General features: G+C 57.9%; 1 protein-coding gene across 1 annotated transcript in view; it reads right to left on the reverse strand.

Moving 5' to 3' along the window:
- LRP1 (LDL receptor related protein 1) overlaps nt 1–23,395 on the reverse strand; it is a 78,033-nt gene that overhangs the window by 26,324 nt on the left and 28,314 nt on the right. Inside the window, exons 12-38 of the mRNA XM_065887614.1 lie at nt 22,303–22,483; nt 21,209–21,431; nt 19,876–20,077; nt 19,402–19,527; nt 17,178–17,318; nt 16,961–17,086; nt 16,420–16,536; nt 15,909–15,989; nt 14,126–14,293; nt 10,527–10,709; nt 9,913–10,113; nt 8,705–8,950; nt 8,301–8,498; nt 6,785–6,989; nt 6,435–6,599; nt 5,457–5,701; nt 5,115–5,246; nt 4,588–4,815; nt 4,160–4,334; nt 3,979–4,073; nt 3,566–3,715; nt 3,304–3,444; nt 2,885–3,019; nt 1,253–1,384; nt 858–992; nt 537–666; nt 292–418 (exon numbers count right to left, since the gene is read on the reverse strand). Of these exons, the coding sequence (XP_065743686.1) occupies nt 292–418; nt 537–666; nt 858–992; nt 1,253–1,384; nt 2,885–3,019; nt 3,304–3,444; nt 3,566–3,715; nt 3,979–4,073; nt 4,160–4,334; nt 4,588–4,815; nt 5,115–5,246; nt 5,457–5,701; nt 6,435–6,599; nt 6,785–6,989; nt 8,301–8,498; nt 8,705–8,950; nt 9,913–10,113; nt 10,527–10,709; nt 14,126–14,293; nt 15,909–15,989; nt 16,420–16,536; nt 16,961–17,086; nt 17,178–17,318; nt 19,402–19,527; nt 19,876–20,077; nt 21,209–21,431; nt 22,303–22,483 (4,388 nt within the window). The remainder of the gene's footprint in view (nt 1–291; nt 419–536; nt 667–857; nt 993–1,252; nt 1,385–2,884; nt 3,020–3,303; nt 3,445–3,565; nt 3,716–3,978; nt 4,074–4,159; nt 4,335–4,587; nt 4,816–5,114; nt 5,247–5,456; nt 5,702–6,434; nt 6,600–6,784; nt 6,990–8,300; nt 8,499–8,704; nt 8,951–9,912; nt 10,114–10,526; nt 10,710–14,125; nt 14,294–15,908; nt 15,990–16,419; nt 16,537–16,960; nt 17,087–17,177; nt 17,319–19,401; nt 19,528–19,875; nt 20,078–21,208; nt 21,432–22,302; nt 22,484–23,395) is intronic.

Genomic DNA, 23,395 nt, shown 5'->3' on the forward strand with positions numbered 1-23,395 from the left:
CCCCTCCTTCCTCCACATCTTCCCGCTCCCTGAAATGCCGATCTGCCGACCTCTCGGCATTCTTCCAGTGCCCGCTTCTGAGTGACCCCCTCCGCCATTTCTGGGGTGGTGGAATCCTACTCTGGGTGGGGCGCTGGGCCAGAGGACCCCACGACTCCTTGGGTCTGCATCTACCCACCAATGGGCACATCACACGAGACTCAACGGGGAGCAGGGCACAGGGTAAGGGGAGATGCCCCCCAGAGTACGGGGTCCATTCCATCGGCCCCAGGGCCAAGCCTGCATCCAAACCTGGTAGTCCACGGAAATGCCGTTGGGCCAGCTGATGCTGACGTTAACCAGCACCACTCGCTCAGCGCCGTCCAGGCGAGACCGCTCAATACGCGGATACTGGCCCCACTCAGTCCAGAACAAGTACCTGGGGTGGAGGCGGAAGAGGGGGGGTCAGTCCCCAGAACATGGAGGAGAGGGGGCCTGTGGCCAGAGGGACCGGGCCAGGCCAGAGCCAGGAGTGGTCAGCCTGTCCAGCTCCTCACCCCTTCTCCGGGTGGACAGTGATTGCCCGGGGCTTGTCCAGACCCTGGGAGATGACCACGTAGCGGAAAGAGCCATTGAGCCGGGCGACCTCGATGACGTCAAAGCCCTGGTCTGTCCAGTAGATGTTGCCTGAGGAGGCAGTAAGGGGGAGCTCAGGGGTCGGCTGGGGATGGAGGCACCTGGTTCCCTCCAGCCCCCTGATACCCCTGCTTCTCCCCATCTGTTCCTGCCTACACCTTCTTCTCAGACCCTTCCTTCTGAGATCCCACTTCCCCAGTCCTCCGCCTCACCTGCAGCCCCTTAGCCCTTCCGCAACTCACCTGCGATCCAGTCCACTGCGATGCCCTCCACGCGGCCAATGCCATTGGTCACCACGTCCTCACGCCACGTCTGGTCTCGCTTAGCCCGGCTGATGGTACTCAGGCCCATGTCCACCCAGTAAATGGTGTCATTTTCTGGAGGTGGAGGAGCCAACACGGGGACGCTCAGCAAGGTAGGGGGAAGGTGGGAGGTCAAAATCACGAGGGGATAAGGATAGAGGGGACTGAGAGCTGGGGGGACCAGGGGCTTGGAAGCGGACATAGCGGGGCAGGGGCAGCTGTGGTAAGCGTCGCCCCTTCCAGCTGCGGTCAGGCAGCCTCTCCCTGGAGCCCCAGAGCACACCACCCCAAAGGGAAGGTCATGTCCCACCCCCTCCTGCCACCAAATGTCTCACCAGCATGGAAGTCGATGCCGACAGCCAGGGAGGTCCCCGACACTGGGACCAGGGCGTCTGACTTGTCATTGGGATCCAGGGGGATTCCCCGGATTCCCTCATGCACAGAGTACAGGAGAAAGGAGCCCACACCTGCAACACAAGGACACTTTGGGCATGGGCTTTGCTGATACCCCTTAAGCTTGGCTTCTGTCACCCTCAAACCCTTCTGATACCTCCTCCCAGCCATCACACCTCCCCCCTCAACACATACTCTAGCCTGGGGGCTTGGGCAGGGAGGTCACCTGGCTGGGAGAGAGAGAGCAAGGGGAGCACGCAGCTCTGGGGAACCACCTGTGAGACCTACAGTTCCCACTAGAGGGCAGCAGAGACCTGGCTTTCTCTCTGCGCTCTGCCCTCCAGTCCCACTTCAATCCACACAGCCCTGCACCCCCAAAGGTGTTAGGGAGAATCTGGGGAGGACAATAGGACTGGGTGACTCCCAACTCTAGGTTTCCACCTTAATTTCCTCTTTGTCCTCATCCATCTGGTCTGTGTCACACCCCTGTCTCTGACACCTCGCTCCTGAGCCAGTCTCCTTCCCAGTTTCCCATTTCTTACCAGGTGCCACTCTCCACGCACCCTAGAATCCTCCCTTGCCTTTAACCCCTCACACAGCCTGTCCTCAAATGAATCCCCTAAATGGGTCCTGGTTGCTCAGGCTCCCTGAAGAAAAGGACTCATGGCCGAGTGAGTTTGGGAGACCGCGAACACTAGAGTCGTCCCGTGAAAAATTCTGTGCAGGTGAGCATATTCAAGGCTCTGAGAAAGTGTGCCGCAGAAAAACACTTAAACTTTGTTCAACCCAGTGTTTCCTTCTATAACATCTATCACATCAAAGCGGGAGCTCCCCAGGAGTGCACTTCGGGAAATGCTGTCCTGGGGCAGGCTTGTAAATCAGTCGGCAAGTTCTTGTGAAATGTCTCTGAGTTTCATCCCTTCTCTTCAATCCAGCTGCTAAGCCCCAGCCCAGGCCAACAGCCCCCTGACTGGTCTGACTGCCTTGGTTTCTCCCTCCCCCACTCAGCCGGCTCTCTGCCGCCAGGTTAATCTGCCCCAAACACCACCTTCCAGGTGCTCCTGGCTGAGAACCCGTGGAACCCCGCCTACCCCACAGCCTCACCCATGGCTCCCCACACCCTGCGCCACGCGGGTTGGCACCTCAGGGCCCTGCACACACCCTCCTATTGCTCTGGACCCCTTGCCTTGCGTCTCGTCCCTTCTTCAAACCACACACTCAAATCCTACGTGCCCTATAAAAGCCAGCAGCCAGCACACCTCTGGCGTGAAGTGGCCCTGGCGCCCCCTCCGCTGTCTATTTCTCCAAAATCCTACTGAAGTCAGAGCCACTTCACGCTGGTCGCCCCTCCTGGTTAAGGCTGCAGAGCACAGGGACAGGGGCTTCTGCCCCCTGGCTTCCTCCACGGCAGGGAGCACAGTGGGCGCTAAGCATCTAACCCAGAGAACACTCAATACACCATGAACTCGGTCCTGTCCCCAAGGTGAGAAGAGGAAGGTGGGCTGTAGAGTAGGAAGGGTCGGGTTGGGTTGGGGGCCAGGGTCAAGGCGGGGAGCAGGGGCAGGGGCACTGACCCTCGCAGGCCTGCTGGCCACTCCGGAGGCTGTAGCCAGCTGTGCACATGCAGGAGCGGGTGGACTCCGACGTGGGCAGGCAGAGCTGGGAGCAGTCGCCGTTGTTGACGCTGCAGGGGTTGGTGCCCTCGTGGTCTGGGGTCAGGTGAGAGGCAGAGAGAAAGTGTTAGTGGCTCTCCTCGGGACCGCGGTGTCAGGCTCACACCCCTTTACCCTGGACCCTGTGGGGGTCACCACCCAACCCAGCTCTCAGGTCTTCTGTCCTGCAGGGCCCCTGGCCCTTGGGTGTTGAGCAGAGCCTACCCCATTTTCACTCCCATTTGCTTACTTGCCCAGGGGTTCCTGCAGCCCCTCCTGGCCACAGCCCCGACCTCTGTGACCCCCATCCCACTGCCCCTGCCCCTCGCCCCCCGCCTCACCCAGCTGGATGCTCTCATCGTAGACCTTCATGTGCATCACCAGGGTGGTGCTGTTCCGCAGGACCACGGCGCCCGAGCCGTCAGCCTTGTTGCACGTGCCCATCTTCTCTGACACCTGATCTGCCCACCACAGCTTGTCCCCTGTGGTGGCAGGAGGAGATGAGACCCTGGGGAAGGCCCCGCCCCCAGGCCAGCCCTGTCTCCTGGCCAGTCTGGCCCGCCTGCTCTGTTCTGGTCCCTGCTCCCACCCAGGGGCCCTCACCCATGATGGCCAGGGCGGTGGCCTTGCCCAGCTGGTTCCGCATGGCGTCGATGACCTCTAGCCCACTCCCGTCCAGGTTGCAGCGGTTGATGGTATGGTTCTTGGAGCTGATCCAGTAGAGTTTGCTTTCAGGGAAGTCGATAGCCAGGCCTGGAAGAGGAGGGGGGTGTCACTGCCAGAGAGCATGGCACCAGGGCCAGGATCCAGGAGCCTGACCCAGCTGGGCCTCTCACGTCTGGGGATACAGAGTGAGGTACAGAGTATGCGTGTGGTTTTGGGAGGAGGGTGGTGAGAGCAAGTACTAAGCCAGAAGTTTGGGGAGATGGAGTGACAACTGGGGAGAACCCTGAGAGCACCTCCTGGTGGAGGAACTAGGGGAGGCAGGGCTGCAGGGCAGCAGGGTGAGCTCGTACCCACAGGGCCCCTCTGGCCACTGAAGAGCAGGGTACGGTTGCTGCCGTCCATGTTGGCCACGCTGATGTTGTCACCGTCCGTCCAGTAGAGCTTCCTGGGGGCGCCAGGAGGGGAGGGTCAGAGCCCTCTTCTTCCCCCACCCCACACCCCCTGCTCCCCAACCCTGGGCCCTGGGCCTACCCACGCAGCGGGTGGACAACCAGGCCGTGGGGCTGCTCCAAGCCCTGCACCACCGCATTCTTGAAGGAGCCGTCCAGCCGGGCCACGTTGATCTGCTTCTTGTTGGTGTCATAGCTTGTCCAGAACAGGTTTCGGGACACCCAGTCGACAGCCAGCCCATGGGCATTTGGCAAGTCTGGGGACACAGTGGGGAGTTGTGATTGGGTGTTTTCAGGACACAGGTCAGGAGGCTCGCGGGGAGGGGCCAGCCTGGTTTCTGGGGGAACAGGGATCATGAAACCAGGACTGGAGCCAGAGAGGGAAAAGAATTTGGAGAAGGAACATCAGGACCAAGGGGACCAGGGAGTGGGGCTAGGACCAGGGTTGGGAGCGAGGGCGGGGTTGGGGGGTACCCATGCCCAGTAGGGGTTCCAGGGCCAGGACAGAACCTGCAGAGACAACCGTCTCCACGCCTGTGCCGTTGATGAAGGCCCGCTTGATGGCCTGGGTCCGCACGTCGGACCAGTAAACGCGCTGCTCTCGGGCGTCGTAGTCCAGCACCGTGACGTTGTCGATATCAGGCACCGTGAAGGAGATGATGTAGTTGTAGTAGGGGGCGTCCAGGTCCACGCCCCGGATCTCCATCTGACGTGCGTACAGCAGGAACTTCTTAAACTCTGTGGGCACGGGGCAGGTCACTGACAGCAGCCCCCTGCCTCCACGCTTCCCACCCCCCCCCCGGATTCTCCTGGTTCCTTCTGTTTGCTGCTGGCCCTTGGCTATCAGGGAGACCCTGTTGGGCATAACCTTCCTGCCGGAGTGCCAGCCTCTTCCTACAGCAGCTGTCTCTGGAGCCTCTCCGTTCAGGATCCTCCCAGCTGAGACTGCCGACCTTCACTTAGAACCTGGAGCTTGGGTACCTGACCCTTTCCCCTTCAGCCTTGGTTTACCCCAGCTCTGGAGGGGGGCCTCCTACCATAGCAGGTGGTGCTGTCCTTGTGGAGCTTCATGAGGTGCGGGCAGGCGCAGGAAACCGTCCGGTTGTAGTTGATGAGGCACAGGTGGGAGCAGGGGCCCCGGCCCCCATTGGCCTCACAGGGGTTGGGAGCTGGGAGGGCAGGGGAAAGCAAGAGCATCCAGTGACCCTACTGGCCCTGCTCACCTGGCCTTCACCCTCTCCACTCCCTTTCCTGTCCCAGCATCGCTGCTGCCAGGCCCGCCTCTGTCAGCAGGCTGGCTCACCCCCACCGCGCCAGCATAGACCCCTCCTCTCTTGGAAGCTTCTACAGAGGCTGCTGGCCCCTTTCTGGTCCCTTACCCATGGGCTGCCGGGAGGGGTGATACACCTGCAGGTCGAAGGGCTGGGTGTTGGTCCTCTGTACCACGGTGACATTGTGGCCGGTCCACTTGTTGGCCTTGGCCAGCGTGTTTGTCCGCCAGTCCGTCCAGTACACCTCGCCACCGTACAGCGTCACTGCAAACGGGTGCGACAGGAACTCGTGTCCCCGAAGCACCTCCATGTGACCGGAGCCGTCGTAACGGGCTGAGTAAATGGCGTCTGACCTGAGAGCGTGGTCGGGGCAGAGTGAGGAGCCGGGTGGGGACCTCAGACCTCGGGGCACGTGGCCTGGGGCTCCCACCCTCCATGCCCCAGCCCACGGCACCCTGTAGAGCAGGAACCACTTGGCTCGAGGTCTGGGATCCCAGCTCTGACCCCAATTCCCCTGACCCAGGTCTTTCAGCTTGCTTCTCCCCAGGGCTGCTGTTAGCACACAGGGCTGTGGTGAAGACTAGAAAAAGGGACCCCCTTTGGGGACACCACCTAGAAAAAGTCTCCCCTCTCCCTGGGCAGACAAGAGTCCCTAGGAGAGCACACAGATGTGTGAGTGAGGATGGCGTTGCACTTCGGCCCTCAGCGGGCACTCCCGTGCAGGGGGCAGCCCTGCCTCTACCCTCTTCCATCTGCACCTCTTCCCCAGCCCAGACTCTCCTCTCACTCAGTCCTCTTCCTGGGCCCTTGGCCGTGTGGCTCTGGCTCCAGCTCCCCCGGGTCTTCTCACCACCCTCATGGCTGCCGGGTCCTGGGACCCTTGGCTCCACCCCGTCCCTACGGAGGAGGGGAGGATGGAGGCCCTCATGGCTGCCGGGTCCTGGGACCCTTGGCTCCACCCCGTCCCTACGGAGGAGGGGAGGATGGAGGCCCTCATGGCTGCTGGGTCCTGGGACCCTTGGCTCCACCCCGTCCCTACGGAGGAGGGGAGGATGGAGGCCTCCTGGATGAGGCGCCGGTGCCGACCTGGCGTCGATCCAGAGGATGCGCTTCTCCAGGTAATCCACGGTGAGCCCGTTGGGCCAGCCCCCAGAGCCCGTCTCCCGGTGGATGGTGCGGCGCCCAGCCCCACTCATGGAGGCTGCCTCGATGCGGGGCAGGCTGGCATCCCAGTCCGTCCAAAACAAGATCCTGGGGAGCGGGGAGGGGGTCAGGATGGCCAAGGGCGAGGCCCGGGGAAGGGGCTCTGCTAGGATCCTTGGTGAAGGCCGGAGGGAGCAAATAGCATTGAGGAGGCAGCTACGCCTGGCCCGGCCCGGCCGAACGAGGCTTCAGGGGGGTCATGAGGCCAGAACAGGGCTGGGCGGGGTCCTCACCCATCCCGGGGATCCAGTGCAATCGCCCTTGGGTGCTCAATGTCACCGGCCAGCAGCGTGGTCCGAAGGGTCCCATCCAGCTTGGCCACCTCAATCTGGTCCAGGTTACTCTCCACCCAGTAGATGTTGCCTGCGATCCAGTCTACAGCCAGGCCCTCGGGTGTGGCTAGGCCGTACTGAATCACCACCTCGAAACTGGTCAGGGCTGGAGAAGAGAGGTTGCAGGAGGTTAGAATCGCCTGGGGTGGGGTGAATTCATGATATCCTAGGAACCCTGGATGGCCCACCCTCAACCCTGACACCTCTGCAAACACCTCTGGTGTGCTCCAGATTTGACTGGGGTTCCCAGAGCCCCCGCTCTCCTCACCCAGGCCCCCTGCCCCAGGAGGTCAAGTAGAAGCCTGGCTTCTAGAACACTGGAGAAGGGGAAGTGGCAGCTATCTTCTGCCTGCAACTCTCTGAAGGGCTAATCCCTGGTAGGAGGTCAGAGCAGAGGGTGAGGGCTTTGGGGAACAGACCTAGACCCAATATGAAGCAGACAGAACTTTCTAGAGGTTTTTCAATGGTTTTATATACATATATGTGTGTACATATATATGTATATATATGTCATTAATTTAGAAACCATTACATAGTGTGAACATTTTCACAGTCTACTAAGCCATCCTCTTGTTGATGGATATTTGAGATGGTTCCAGGGTTTCTCTATGACAAACAATACCAACTCCTCTAGTAAACTGTGCTTCTTTTAAGTCTTTGCTCAGACGTCAGCTTCTCAGGGGGCCTTCCTTGACCATCCTATTCAAATGCCACCCCCGTTCTCCCTACCCACCTTGCCTCCTTTCTTTTTATCCACAGTGCTACCCGCTCTGTCACAGTCCGTGCTGTACTCATTTGCTGTGTTTATATCTGACGTTCCCACTGGTGTGTAAGCTCCATGAGGGCAGGCATTTTGGCCCGTTTGCTCCCTGCTGTCTCCCCTGGGCCCGGTGTGTGTAGCAGGGGCTCAGGAATGTGGGTTTTTTTTGTTTTTTTGTTTTGGCCGCGCCGAGGGGCATGCGGGATCTTAGTTCCCCGACCAGGGATCAAACCTGCGCCCCCTGCAGTGGAAGCGTGGAGTCTTAACCACTGGACCACCAGGGAAGTCCCAGGAATGTGTATTGTTAGTGAAGGAAATCTGTGATGGGTCAGGCCGCCTTGGACAGCAGGCAGGGTTCAGGTACCCCCCCCCCCCACCAAATGCCTTTTTTCTTGCAAGCCTGCAATTCTGGCCATTTCAAAGAAAGGCTGGTCATTTTGTTAATTATCAGTCTGGCAGCTCTGCTGACAATAATTACGGGGCGTCAGGCACTGAGACCCACAGCAAAATCTAACCCAATTAACAAGAGTGTGGGGGACAGGGGAGCTAAGGGCCTCTGCTCCTGGCAGCCTGCATCCGGTCCCATGGTTCTGAGTGCCCAAGGGCCCGGTCTGGGTGCACTGGGCCTCGCGTCGGTCCTGGGCAGGCGGTGGTCACCTCCGTTGTCCAGCAGCTTCCCGCGGTAGATCTTGTCCTCCACCACGTCTGTCCAGTAGAGGGCGCTCTGGCTGAGGTGGAAGTCCAGGGCGATGGTGTTCCGCAGGCCGGGCACCAGGACGCTGTAGTCCCCTTTGTGAAGGTCGATGCGCCGGATCTCATGGCGGTTGGAGAAGATGATAAACGGCTTGAAAGGGTCTGAGGAGGAGTGTGATAGGGTCACAAGGGGCCTGTTGCCTCCGAGCCACCCTGTCCAGGGGAAGGCCCACCCTGTCCTGGGCCCTGGCACCAGGCCTGGATGGAAAGCTCAGCCTCCGGCATTCGGCCGCCCGAGTCCAGCCTACTGCAGCTCAGGGGGCTGCCCGGCCTGCCCAGCTGCCCGGCCACCCCGACCCACGTCTCACCCAGGCTGCGGCAGCTCTCGCCGTCCGGCTCCAGCACCCAGCCCTCATAGCAGGAGCACTTCACACTGAACTTGTTCTGGTCGCACTTCTGGCTGCACTTGAGGTGCTTGGCGCAATAGCTCTGGATCTGGCACGTGTGGTTGTCAGGCCCCAGCTCCATGCCCAGAGGGCACGAGCACACTATGCCTTCGCCAGGTGCCACCGAGCAGTTGTGGCTGCAGCCACCGTTGTTCAGAGAGCACTGGTCTGGGGGGTGGGGAGCGAGGGACAGGACCAGGGTCAGGATCTGGAAGGAGGCAGGACCGTGGCCTGGCTGGGCCCCAAGTCCCCAGTAGCCGAGACGGCACCCTGGCACCCTGCCTGTGGCGTCCTTCCCATTCCTCTGTCCCACTGCTTCCCAGGCTCCCTCGGGACCAGGGTTGGGACCCTGGCACCCACCACGTAGGACCAACCCTCTCCTTCCCCTGAGGAGCACCCCTCCATTGTGGCTGCATCTCTCTCTGGCCTCTATTTCCCTGCCCCTTCTTGAGCCCACCGTGGGGGCCCCAGCCTTTCGCCTCTTTCTGGGAGGGTCCCCTTTCCTCTCTCTCTCCTGAGGTAGGTGTGATTTGGAGGGGTTGTGGCAGGGAGTGTCCTGCTCTGGGTCCTCTGACATGCCCTGGGACCTGCCAGCCCTGAAGGATGACCCGTCAGCAGTTCTCAGGGCCAGTCCTTATCTCCTACTCTTCTCCTCCGAGAACCTGACTCTGCTTGGCTCAGAGGCGATAAGGCTGCTCTGCACGGCTCTGCAGCACGAGCCGTGGCTGAGTGGGCTGTGCCTGCAGGGTGGGGCTGCGCTACACTGTCTCCGCAGCAGTTCACGAGCGGTGTGACCTTGGGCCAGTTACTTAACCTCTCTGAGCCTCAGTTTTCTCATCTGTAAGATGGGGGTGAGGATCATATCTGCCTCACAGAGCTCCTCTATGGATTAAATGCTATAACAGTGTGACGCTTAGCACAGCCTCTTGGCAAAGTGAGTCCTAAATCGACACGGGTGTTTGTTAATTGCTCTGGGTACTACTTGCCCAGCTGCCACAGCTGTCCTTTTCCAGTCTGAGGCCTCTCCCCACAGAGCTTGTCCTGTTCCACTGCCCTGGCCTGGCCCAGACTCCTTATCCAGCCCCCCTGCCCACTCCTCTGCTGGGGCCTCTCGTAGGCCCAGGCCTCACCGCAGAGCTCTCCCTCGTCCGAGCCATCTCCACAGTCATCGTTGCCGTCACACAGCTTGTCAGGGGGCAGGCAGACCGAGGTGTTGTTGGCACAGGGGTGTGAGGGTGGCCTGCAGGCCAGGGACTCACAGTTCTCCTCATCCGAGTTGTCCTCACAGTCGCTGTCGCCATCACACACCCATGCTTTGCTGATGCACCGAGCTGGGGGATGGGTAGAGCATGAGGGGCCAGGCCTGGGCAGCAGGGCTCTCTGTGCCCTTCTTCCCAGACCCAGTGAGCTTCTCTAACAGGGTCACGACTACAAGGCCTTGGGGTCCACTAGGAACCTTGAGGCTTTTTCTGTCAAATTCACATGGGCAACAAAGAAGGTAGGAATCTGTAGGAGGTGTTGAAGCTCAACACTGGTGAGGGTTTTGGCTCCCAGGGCCCTTAGTGCAGGCCCTGGCCCCTGCATGCCTTCCCCCTTGCATCAGGCACAAGCTTTTTCTGTGCAGCCTTTTGCCTCACAATGTCCCCACCCCACTCCTCACAGCACAGTGCTGTCTCCCTTGCCACTGCTCTGCTCTCAGCAGGGTCTCCTCCTGTCCATGTTGTTTCCCTTCAGTCCTTTTTACCAGAGTCTTTGCAGCCAAACTTGACATTGGGGTCACAGACGTGGGTCACTCCCTCACAGCTCTTCTCGTCACTGGAGTCCATGCAGTCAGTGTCCCCATCGCAGCGCCACCGCAGGGGGATGCACAGGCCATCCAGCCGGCACTGGAACTCGTCATTGTGGCAGCCGCCAGGAGGCCTTGTGGCTGCAGGGGGACAGGTGGAGGGCACGGGGGGTGGGGGAGGGGCGGGGGCGTTGAGGGCTCCAGGTCAGCTGTTCCCATCTCTACCTTCTCAACCCCCTCCTGCTACACCCAGCCTGGGGCTATGAGCTGAGGCAGGGATGGATGGAGAGTTCTCTGAGTCCTGCTGACACCCCTCGAAAGCGCTAACTCAGAGTCAGGGCTATTACACCTTCCAGGACTCAGAAATCACCTCGTCTAATCTCCCTATTTTACACACGAGAGCTTGACTGGATAAGCAATTTGCTAATAAGCCAGAGCTCAAAGGCCCCCACCTCAGCCTAGCCTCCGTTTCATTCATTCACTCCACAAACACTTATTGAGCACCTACTGTGTGCCAGGCACTGTTTCAGGTGCCAGCATGAACAAGACAAAGTCCTTACCCTCGTGGAGCTGAAGTCCTAACAGGCAAGAGAAACAGTGAAGACATGACACAAAAATCCAGAATGGAACTGCAGGTAGTGAGCAAGGCTATGCAGACAAAGCCAGGTCAAGGTCAGGGAGGATGGGATGCTACTTGAGACAAGACAGTCAGGAAAGGCCCTTAAGCAGGAGACGTTTGAGCCGAGGCCTGAATGACGTGAGCCATGAGATTAACTGGAGTTGCATTCCAGGAAGAGGGAACAGCTAGTGCAAAGTCTCTGAGGTAGGACCGTGCAGGGCATATTGGAAAAGTGCCCAGGGCATATTGAAGGCTGTACAGTTGGAGCAGAGTGAAGGAGGAGATGAGTGGCAGGAATGCAGGTCAGATAGGTTGGGGGAGTCCTGCAGGCCATGGAGCGGGGCTCAGCAGGAATTCCAAGTGTGCAGGGAGCCAGTGCAGGCTCGAGGGCAGGGCCGGGGACAGATGTTCTGTAGGATCACACTGGCTGCTCTGGTGAGATCTGACTCAGGAGTCTGGGGAAGGAGCGGAAGCAGCACCCGAGGCACAGGTGACTGCGCGAGCCTCACCTCACACTCCCGCTCCCCCGACCTGCCCCACCAGGAACACGGTGGACGCGCTCATCTCATGCCTGGACTTCAGCAGCAACCCCCGAGCCGAGTTTCCTTCCTCAGGGCCCCGAACCTCTTTCCAGTCTAATGCCCTTCCAGGATCGTCTTCTGAAAGCATTTCCTACATCTTATCACCTTCCAGCTTTGAGATCCTTTGATGGTCCCCAGTGCCTGACCTGCTTTCACCTGCTGTTGTAATCTGCCCCCTCCAGGCACTGCCTCATTCCCTGCTGTCCCCTCTAGTCTGAGGGGCCCCACCCAGCCCCACTGGCCCCTGCAGCAGTACTCAGTTTCCCCTTCGAAGTCTTACTGCTGGGTTCTCCAGGCCACTCCCACCCTCCATCTAAAGACCCTTCCTCTAGTTACCGGGGGTAAGGGGGGGGAAGGATAAAATGGAAGACTGGGATTGACACCTACACACTACTATATATAAAATAGATGACTAATAAGGACCTACTGTATAGCACAGGGAACTCTACTCAATACTCTGTAATGGCCTATATGGGAAAAGAATCTAAAAAAGGGTGGATCTATGTATATGTATAGCAGATTCACTTTGCTGTATACCTGAAACTAACACAACATTGTAAATCAACTATACCCCAATAAAAAAATTAAAAAAAAAAAAAGACCCTCTCTCTTGTCCATTTACCCACAGCCTAATCCCTCTTCGGGGCCCAGTTCAAATCCCACCTCCGCCGGAATGGTCCCAGACCATTCCAGCTCACAACTATAGTTAACAACTGCTACCAATCACGACATCTCTGCTCCCACGGGCCAGGCCCCCGCACACCTCCTCTCACTTCACAGAGGAGGAAGCCAAGGCTCAGAGGAAGCAACTTGTCCGAGTTCACCCAGCTTGTGAGGGGCAGAGAGCTCTTCCCACCTCACCACTTCACGGGGCTCCAGGGGTCCTCTTCCCAGAATCCCAAGGCACTATTACCCGTCCCACTCACCCGACCCTTCTCAGAGACGGCCCTCGAGGCTCAGTGACTGTTTCCTGGGCCTCGGGAGTCCCTCCCCATCCTCCCTCTTAGTGCCGGGCCTGCAGTGGGTACTCAGTGCTTTCAGTACTGTCCGCACTATGCACAGCTTAATTCTACAAGGCAGAGGTTGTAAACTGGTGGTCCAGGGGCCAGATGAGGCCTACAGAGAGATTTTGGTCTGCCATGTTTTTAAAACTTTTCAAATCAATTTCCAGTTGTATGGGTTGATCTGCTCTCCCTAAAAAGATGCTGAAGTCCTAACTCACAGTACCTGTGAACATGACCTTATTTGGAAATAGGTCTTCCTTTGCAGACGATCAACTTAAGATGAGGTCATCTTAAGTTGGGTGGGCCCTAATCCCACCCACCTTAAGTTGGGTGGGCCCTAATCCAATATGACTGCGTCCTTATATAAAGGGGAAACCTGGACACAGAGACAGACACGCACCCAGCGAGAACGCCGTGAAAGACGGAGGCAGGGATCGGGGTGAAGCATGCAAAAGCCAAGGAACGCCAAATATTGCCATCGAACGCCAGAAGCTAGGAGAGAAGCCTGGAGTAGATTCTCCCCCATAACCCTTAGAAGGAACCAACCCTGCCAACATTTTGGCCTTGGACTTCTAGCCTCCAGAACTGTGAGACAATAAATTTCTGTTGTTTAAGCTACTTAGTTTGTGGTTCTTTGTTACAGCAGCTCTAGGAAACTGATACACCAGTGCTTTAAAATGGGTAGATTTCACATATAAATCTGCATTTCTGACTTCTCTTGAGGTCAGGGCAATCTCGGGTCTGCATTCTTCCATGGTAACCATCGGCCAGGGATGAGAAACCAACACCCCTTGAGGAGGTCTGTGCCTTCCAGTAACCCCCGCCTCCACGGGGGATCCCACAGACGCTAGGTCCCGGAGGCCTCGGCACTGGGGACCCCACAGAGCCAACCCTTCTGTCCTTTGGTCCCCACTGGGCTCATTCACCCCTACCCCTCTGAGCATCCCTTTTTCATGCTACCAGCTACCAAAAACGAGCTGTGTGCCTTCCGCGTACCGTCTCACTGAAACCTCACACCCACGTGATCATGCCCGTGCTATTATCATCCCCACCTTGCAGAGGAAACTCACAGGGGCCCACGGAGATTAAGTAACTTGCTCGAGGCCGCCCAGACAGTAAGCTGCAGAGATGGAGCTCAAACCCGAGGCCACCCAACTGCAAAGCCTGAGATCTTAACAGCGTGTGACAATGATTTGTAGACAACCTCCCTCTCCCACAGGACTGGAAACTGCTGAAGGATAAGAGCCACGTCTGGGCTATCTCTGGTTTCCCGATGGTGGCAACACGCTGTGGGGAGGGTGGATGGATGGTGGAATGGTTTGGTCCCCACCCCACTGGTCCCTAGGTGCCCACCCTGGTTGGTGCAGTTGGCGTGTGTCTCATCGCTGTAGTCCCCGCAGTCGTTGTCCCCATCGCAGGTCCAGTGCTCGGGGATGCAGCGCCCGCTGTTACACTTGAACTGGGTGCTAGAGCAGGAGTGGCTGCAGCCGGCCTCGTCACTGTTGTCCCCACAGTCATTGTCTGGGGGGAGGCAAGAAGGGAAGAGGAGGGTGGGGGGGTCAGCGAGTGGCCTTCTCTATGACCCCAGCATGGGGCCCCCACTCCCACCTCCCCATTCCCACCCTCGACCCGCCCCACCCCTCCCACTGAGAAAACAGAAAACAGAAAAGACACAGAGACTGCATGGACTGCAGCATGCACCATGGCCCACGTGAGGGGGGCAGGGAGAGAGGGGCGGGGCAGGCTCCAGGAGGGCCCTTCCCTGAATCTCGGAAGGCTGGGGCTGGGGCTGGGGCTGGGGCTGGGACTCATCCCTTTCCCCTTTCAGCAGGGTGTGGGAACAGGGGTCCGCTTGCTCTGGGGGAAAGGCAGGGATTTCTCTGGCTCTGGCGGGACAAAGGTGGGCGGAGTAGAGGTGAGGCCTCTCTGCTGGGGAGGGAAGGCGTTAATCAGGCCCCGCCCTGAGCGTGGGCATCACCAGCCCCAAGCTCTGGGCTCCCGGCTCATGAGGGGCACTGCCTGCAGCTGGGAAGGCCGGGGGGGCCCCCTCCTGAAGGCATCTGAGGCTGACTGAGCCAATGTCCCGCTTTCTGGGCCTCGTGGAGCGGGGGGGGGCACCAGACTTCCCTTCACATTTTCAAGACGCCTGAGAAGACGGGTTTGGCCGACCCCTTGGGTTGTGTTCCTGCCTCTTCTCCAGCTGCCTCTGCATCTCTGACGTTCTCCTTCCCCCATGTCTTGGTCTTCTTGTCCCCGCCTCTCTGTCATCTCTCCTGTGAAAGGCTCCTTCTGCCCTCTCTGCTTTCCCTTTCACTGTTTTCTTTCTCCCTCTGTCATTTCCTCTCTCTTTTCCCTCCTTGCTCTTCCTTCACATCCTAGGAGCTCTGGGGTGGGGAGCTGCATGGGGCTCCTGGGAGGAGGCCCAAGGCCAGCTGGGGCTCTAGGGGAGATGGTGCATGTGCTTCTATGCACTGACCGGCAGGCTCAGGACAGGTCTTTTCATCAGAGCCGTCCCCACAATCCTTCTCTGAAACACAGAAACCGCCAAGGCAACCATTGGCACACGAGACACGGCAAAGATGAGGGGCAACGTGGGGCTGACCCAATACATCCTCACACACATTAGCCAGGGCTCGAGCCACTGCTGCAACACATCACAACACCACACCAGACACGACCAGAGCCCCAAGACGGCACAGACACAACAGTCCACTGGCCCCCATGGCTGACATCACCTGGTCCAGGGTTGACCGCCAGGTGGGCTCCCGAGTCTGGAGCCAGAGCCTGGAGGGACCCCAGGAGACGGGGTTTGCAGGGAGAATGGCATTGGGCATGGGCTCTCCTTGCTCATCTCTCCCTGGCCCCTGAGCCTCTGCCAGAGGATGGGCAGCTCAGGTCCTGCCCGGGGAGGAATGGCACTGACAGGTGATGGGCGAGGTATCCCCTGGGTCCATCTTGGTTCCCCCACAGTGTTTCTAGCTTGTCCTTATTTCTCCCGGACAACCCAGGGGGACTTCTGTGAACTGGAGGAAGGCCCCGGCTTGATTCTAAAACCCCTTCACCTGCCACCCAGGGCCTGGCTGTGGCTTCTAGCTTGCCTAAGAATCAGGGCAGGTGAAGGGAAACAAGCTCTTACCATTGTCACATCTCCAGTTGATGTTGATGCATCTGCCGTTGTTGCAGGTAAACTGAGTCAGGGGGAAGCAGGTGGGATAGGCTGTCAGGGAGAAAGAGTAGCTGAGTAGGGTCCTCAAGATTATTTAGCAACCCATAACCAGCAGCCCTCAGCCCAGCCAGATGGGGGAGGGAAGGCTAAGTGGAGGTGCCTTGGCCTGGAACTCGGCCCATTCACTCCTACCCCTCTAAGCATCCTTTTTTTCTAAGCAACTAATTACCAAACGCAGGCCGTGCGCTGAGTGCTCTCCGCGCATGATCTCACTGAACCCCTACATCAGTGCTGTGACGTGGATGCCGGTATTATCCCCACTCTGCAGATGAATCTCACAGGGGCCCACGGAGATCGAGCAACTTGCCCAAGGCCACCCAGGTACTAAGTTGCAGGGTCTCTCCAGCACTCCCGCCCCAGGGCACGCTCTCGTGGGCCCTCCCTCCCTGTGCCAGCCTGGCCTTCCTGCTGTCTTGCTCACCACACGAGGCTGACTCATCGGAGCGGTCCCCACAATCGTCATCCAGGTCGCACGTCCAGGAGATGGGGATGCAGCGGCCACTGGCACAGGAGAACTGGTTGGGTGGGCAGGTGCGAGCTGGGGACAGGGATGGGCGTGAGTGCTCACAGCTGAGTCCCCTCTTTAATTTCACTTGCTTTGCTATTATTCTCTGCCTCTCTGGAAGTCTCCCCAAGGACCTCAAAGCTATTCTTCTTAGAGACATCATTCAAAATCACCTACGTGGTCTCACACCGGACGCTTCACCCCGTCTCTCGAGGGGTCGCTGGTGTCCTCCAAGGAGAAGATCCACCCGCCTTGCTTGTCATCCCCAACCTAGAGCTGTGCTCTGTCCCCTGAAAGCACGGGCCTCCCAGCCAACCCTGTCCTCCCTTCCCCTCTGCCCTGGGTGCCCCGTGCTCCTTTCTCTCCCTGAGGCCCCTCTGTCTTCCCAATCCTGGCTCCCCCGCCTGCCCTGCCCTGGTGACTGAGGGGTGCCGGCGTGGTCACGCCCTTCCCACACCTGAGCAAGTGGCATTGGACTCGTCTTCGCTGTTCCCGCAGTCATTGTCCCCGTCACAGAGCCAGCGGTTGGGGATGCAACGGTTGTTCTCGCACTTGAACCGGTCCGAAGGGCAGGTGTGCTGATCTGAGGAGGGAGAGGTCAGGGGTCAGCCGGAGGGAGGGGCCCCCAGCTCTCCAGCTGTTGCCCAAGGGCCGGCTGTGCAGCAGGGACTCACGGCAGAGGGCGGGGGCCTCGTCGCTGTTGTCCAGGCAGTCGTTGTCCCCATCGCACTTCCAGCGTTCCTGGATGCAGCGGCTGTTTGAGCAGGCGAACTCGCCTGGCTGGCACTGGGGTGGGGGCACGTAGGACGGGTTTGCTGTGGGCACCACGAGGCGTGAGGGGGAAAGTCAGACCCAGGTCACGGACAGGTGCTGAGCCCCCTGTCCTCTGTTGGTTTGTTTTATGATTTTAAAATAATATACACAGTCATCTTTCCTAGTGCATAGTTCTTCGTGAAGAAATTATCTGGGTGGAAACTGCAACTCTTTCTCAGGCCACAAGGGTGATGTTTGCTCTGCTGCTTCCAGTACCTCAATGTGGTCTGAGAATAAAGGAGCTTCCAAGAGAGCCTAGAGCCCCCCATCCTTTTGTCCCCACCGAGCAGCCCGCCCCTTGCCCCTCCCTGCCATCTCCATGAACTGCCCCTTGGAAGTCATCTCCAGGACCCTCGGCCCCTGCTCTGGTCCCTGGACTTTTTCCTTCACAAATGCATCAACTCTGCCGGCAGGAGTGAAAGCTCACACCTCACCACCACCGTCTGCCTTTGGCTATCAGCAGTGAAATCACTTCGTCCTTTGTGTTTGCACAGGGTAAGCTCAGGAAGCCCAGGACGCCCATGTCAGTCCCTGGCCCTGGACCCCACTGCTCTGTGCATGCCTTTCTGACCCATCTCTCACCCCCTCTAATCCTGTGGGTCCCAAGGACCACTGGACCTGGAGGCTGTATGTGTCCGCCTTGCTCCTCACCTGTGCTTCCAGACCATTCCCCCTCTCTCCCCTCTGAAAAATCAGTATTGACTTTCACGTTATTAGACTATATACGAACCCCTACTTCAAAGGACCCCAGGCTAGTCCCCAGCATCCTTAAGGGTTTTTAGCTCCTGGTTCAGGGTCACTTTCTCCAGAATCACTCCCTCTTTATTCTTGGTGATTTCAATGTGCACACAGGTGACTCTTCCATAATGCTGGCCCCTCAGTTTCTAAGCTCTTCTTCACCAATCCTCTTGCCCTGCACCTGGCCTCAGTCACTCACTCTTAGGTGTACACTATGGCCCACTGACCCATTTTCACTTCTGGGATTCTATCCTAAGGAAATCATCCAGAATATGGGAAGGCATGAAGCTATAAGAAATAGCAGAGGAGGTGATTAATAAACAGACTCTGGGTCAGGGTTCCTGGGTTCAAACCCCTGCTCTAACTTTGGGCCTCAATTTCTTCATCTATAAATTGGGGTAATAAAGATACCTTCCCTACAGGAATATTTTAAGGAGTAAATGAGCTACTGCATTAGGACTGCTTATAACCATGTGTAGTACATAGTCCATGTTCAATAAACGCTGGCTGTGATTACAACAAAAAACTGGAAACAACCTAAACATCCAACAGTAGAGAAATGGTTCAGTAAATTACGGATGTTTACCCAATTAAATATATTTTGGCCATTAGAAATTCTGCTGATGTGTTCACGACGCATTGTCAAGTGACAAATGCAGGAAACAGAACAGCAAAAGTAAATATGTAGAGAAATTGGGAGGTTGTTCACTGAAATGGTAACGGTGCAATCTATGGGTGGTGGAATTTGGGATGATTTGTACTTTCTCTTTTGTATTTTTCTATACTGTTCATTTATTTTTACAATGAGCATGACCCACTTTTATTAAAAAATGGGGCTATTTAAAATAATGCAATAATAACACAGAAAATTTGTGACATATATGAGCCAAAAGGGGCAGAAAACATTTATATACAGTATATTCCAACCATGTGAAAACCCACCTAAGGAGAAAAGGATGGTGTGCCTTTACCACAATACTAACAATATAGTGGTGTTTGCTGGTGAGATTGGGCTCTTTTTCTCTCCTCTAATTTCCAATATTCTGAACTATTGTTGTATAAATTTAATAATGCGGAAATAAATGTAAAAGAAGTTAATGGTTTTCTCTTTCCATAGCTGTCCTGTTCCTCACTTGGTTTCCCTGATTTTCATGCCTTCCCAAACCTCCCACCCCCGGTCACCCCTAAACACCCTCCAGCCCTCAGAGCCTTCTTCTCTCACCCCATCCCTCACCTCCTATTGCCCCCAGGGCCCTCTTTGCCTCCTTCATCTCCGACGGGGACACCGTGGCCTCCTCCTGCTGGGGTCTGCTCCCCCACCTCCCACCCCAGCTGGGCCCCTCGTACCCAAACAAGTGACACCGTCTGTGTCCAACACCTGGTCCTCAGCACAGGCACACTGGCGGCTCCCAGGGGTGGCCAGGCACAGGCTGCTGCAGCCGCCATTGTTCACCCGGCACTTGTTGGTACCCACTGTGAAGGAGGGGTCACAGGTGGGAGGAGGAAGGAGGGGGAGGACAGGGGATGGGTTGCAGCAGGGTCAGGAAAGGCCAGAGAAGGGAGATGAGAGGCCGGGGGAGGAGACGCATTAAAAGGAGGAGACAGAAAGAGGAAATATGGAGGGGTTGAAGAAGAGGAGATGCAGTCATGGGGCAGGGGGGAGATGGGGAACACAGAAGGTCAAATTGGGGTGGGGGCCTCTCTTCTCGAGAGTCTCCAAAGTTAGAGCCTAGGATCCCTGGGGAGTGCCCTCACCCACCACAGGAGCCTCACCCCCCGATCTAGGTCCCACCCCAGACCCAAGTCCCAGCCCAGGGGTACCTTGCTGCTGCTGGGCATCATACATGCGGATCTCAAAAATGGGGGGCCGCTCGCTGCGCAGAAGGGTCACGATGGGGGGCGCGCCTCCTGTGCCCCGTTCCAAGCGGTAGACACTGCCACTCCGGTACTCGGTCCAGAAGAGGTAGTTGCCGTGGTGACACAGGCCAAAGGCGTGGTTCAGCTCAGGACCCTCGTACACAATCTAGGAATGGAGAAGAGGTGACCAAGGAGCTGGGAGACAAGTGGGGGTGCCTCAGGGAGGCCCGGGGGGTCAGTGTTCTGTACACTCATATGTCCATGGCCTGGGTGTGGGACTTGTCTCCCCCATCAGCCTAGAAGCCCCCAAGTGTGCACACCGTGAAGTGCCAGACCCTGAACCCAGCAGAGCGCGGATGGGGAGATGCCCACAGTCCTCTCTCGGGCTGATTCACGTTCATTCATATCCCTCCAACACAGGCGCACGTGCGCACGCACGCACGCACACACAGAGTAGTGAGCAGACAGCCAGGATCCATACATTCGTTTCTTCATCCACCACACATTTGCCAGGATCTATTAAGGTAGCACTAAGAAATGGAAAAGACGGGATCCCTTCGCTGGAGCTGCCTATTGTCTCAGGAAAGGCACACAAGGCTGTCCACGGCGGAGAGGGGTCTGGAGACAACACCCCAGAGGAGGCGGCCCGCCCCTGAGTGCTGTGCCAGTTGTGGAGGAGCTGGGTGGAGGCAGCAGAGGGCAGCACCCTGACGTGTGCTGGACTCGAAAGCTGTCTAGTGCTGCTGTTCCAAGTGCCGGGACGCAGGGAGCAGAGGGTGAAAGAGGACCACAGAGACGGTCAGGGGCCACACCACAAAGGGCCTTATATACCATGAAAGAGCTCGGTCCACACGCCTAGACTTGCACGGGGCTCATGGATGAAGCACGTAGCCCCCGGAATGAACGAGCGTGCGTCTACACCGTCTCTAGGCATCTCGCACCTGTACTGGGGCACACAGTGCAGGCACACGCCAGTGTGTGCTGCCTGCGTGTGCACAACCAGGCAGAGGTGCACACGAGGTGTATGCTCAGGTGTTCACACGGGTGGTCAGGCCCACAGACCATGTGCATGGTCACAGAGATACTCCGATAGAAGCTAATCCTCAAACAACGTAAGACATGGGCACACAAGCACACAGAGGGACACACCCGCAGGCTCACAGGTAAACACACGTGAAGCACACAGGCCCGGACACACACAGACGCCCACACATTCAGACACACAGCCCCACCCGCACAGAAATGTGGTCCAGCAATGCACACATGAACACCCACACACAGGTGCACGCCTGCCCACCTTCCGGTCCGTGCCATTGAGCAGGATGGTCTCGATGCGATCATAGAAAGCGTCCACCCAGTAGAGGCGCCCAGCTGGGATGTCCAGGCTCAGCCCATTGGGCCAAAGTACTGTCTTGGAGGTGACAAAGATGTCTCGGTGTGAGCCGTCCATCCAGGCCCTCTCCAGCCGCCCTCGCCGACTGTCCTTGGGGTCCTCCTCCCAGTCAGTCCAGTACATCCACCTGTGGGCAGCTACTGGTCAGCACCACATAGCCACCCCTGCCATCAACATCCTCCCCTGTGATCCCAATCCAGACGGGCCATCCCAGAGCTTCTCACAGGGGTCTTCCTGCCCTGCTCACCCTTAGCCCACATATTTCATTCATTCATTCCTCCATTCAACAAATATTTGTTGAATGCCTACTGAGCTGGGCACAGTTCTGGCGCTGGAGGACCCAGCAGAGACCAAGGCAGCCAAACCCCTGCTCTTGTACGGATATGTCCCACCCAGGACACAGACAAGAAACAAGTCAGTCGAGAGGGTCACACACAACGCAGAGCAATAGGAGTCAGGAGGGACTGGAAGCAGGGGCATGGCATGGAGAGTGCCCGGGCAGCCGGTGGGGAAGGCGTCTCTGAGGAAGTGGCATTTGAGCTGAGATGTGAATGCTCAGGAGCCACATATGCAAATACTTGGGAGTCCCAGGCAGGGCAACTCCAAGAGCAAAAGCCCTGAGGCAGGAAGAGCTGGAGTGCTGGTTTAAGGAACAGACAGCAGGCAGTGGGGACAGAACTTGCAAATGCAGGATGTGAGGTGCAGATGAGGTCAAAGAGTTGCAGGCAGACCCTGTAGGACCCCGGGGCTGATAAGGGCAAGGGGAGCCAGGGGAGGGCCCGCTGGGAGTGAGTGACAGGGCCAGATTTCTATGCATGTGTTTAGAGCATCACTCCTATTGCCCTGTAGGTGGGGACACCTTTTCCCCTTTCAGCCCAATTCTCACCGAAGCATCCCACCTCGGCTGCCCTCCCCTGTCCACTCTCTCTCTTATCCCCCAGTCCTGAGGCCCACGCAGTCCCTGGCTCCTCCCCTCCCAAGGCCGTGGGAGGACTCACCCATTGAGCGGATCCACCACAATGGCCCTGGGGTGTGTCATTTTGCCCTCGATTAAGGTCTTGCGGGTCTGAGCAGCTTTCTCCAGCCTGGCCACACTGATGGTCTTCTTGGGCCCATCATCCGTCCAATACAAATTGTCCCCCATCCAGTCCACAGCTACGCCCTCCACATTGTGTATGCCTGCAGTGGGCGGGGCGGAGCAAGGAGGGAGAGCCTCAAAGGAGGCTCAAATCTGCCTGCCTCTGGCTCTTAAGATACCTGCACCTTGGAGCACTTGGCTAGTGGGGAATGCAGGGAGACTCCTGTGCCCTAGACAGTGGCTGGGAGGGGATGGAATGAGAGGTTGGAGGAAGGAGCCTGGGAGGTCGTTTGTGCTGCCACATCTGTGTTGAGTCGGGGTCTCTCAAAGCTGCACATGGCAGGGCTTCCCTGGTGGCGCAGTGGTTGAGAGTCCGCCTGCCGATACAGGGGACACGGGTTCATGCCCCGGTCCGGGAGGACCCCACAGGCCGCGAAGCGGCTGGGCCTGTGAGCCATGGCCGCTGAGGCTGCGCGTCCGGAGCCTGGGCACGTCAGGACCTGAGCTGGGGTGGACAGCTGAAGCAATAGGCATGTGGCTCTGGGCACAAGTGCGACGCCACGTCCCAGGCCTAAAACTCCTGAGCTAACAAAATGAATAAGTTAGGAAGTGATTTTTCACTTAGCCACAGGCTTCATCTCAAGCTAAATAGCATCCCTGGTATAGGGAACCCCAGTCCTTTCCTGATGAGGAGTTACTTTTGATTTCCCCGAAGTCTTATGATTGCTGACGGCTGGGGTTCTCTGAGCCGAGGTGGGGGATGGAGAGCAGGCCGAGGGGTGGTAACCAGCACCAGCCAGACTGACTGGTTAGGAAGCCCTGTCCTGGGGGCCCAAGTGCAGGTTTGGGAGTTCCTAACACCCGGGAGGCATGGTGCAGTGCTCGCTCGGAGGCTCAGAGCCTCCACGCCGATGGATATCCAGAAGGCAGTGCACTGCTGACCTGCTGGGGCAGCTCAGAGGGAAAAACTGGATTCCATTCACAAAACACAGTTTTCTCAGGACATGTAAGCA

Source organism: Phocoena phocoena, chromosome 11, assembly GCF_963924675.1.
Source record: "Phocoena phocoena chromosome 11, mPhoPho1.1, whole genome shotgun sequence".
Taxonomy (NCBI): domain Eukaryota; kingdom Metazoa; phylum Chordata; class Mammalia; order Artiodactyla; family Phocoenidae; genus Phocoena; species Phocoena phocoena.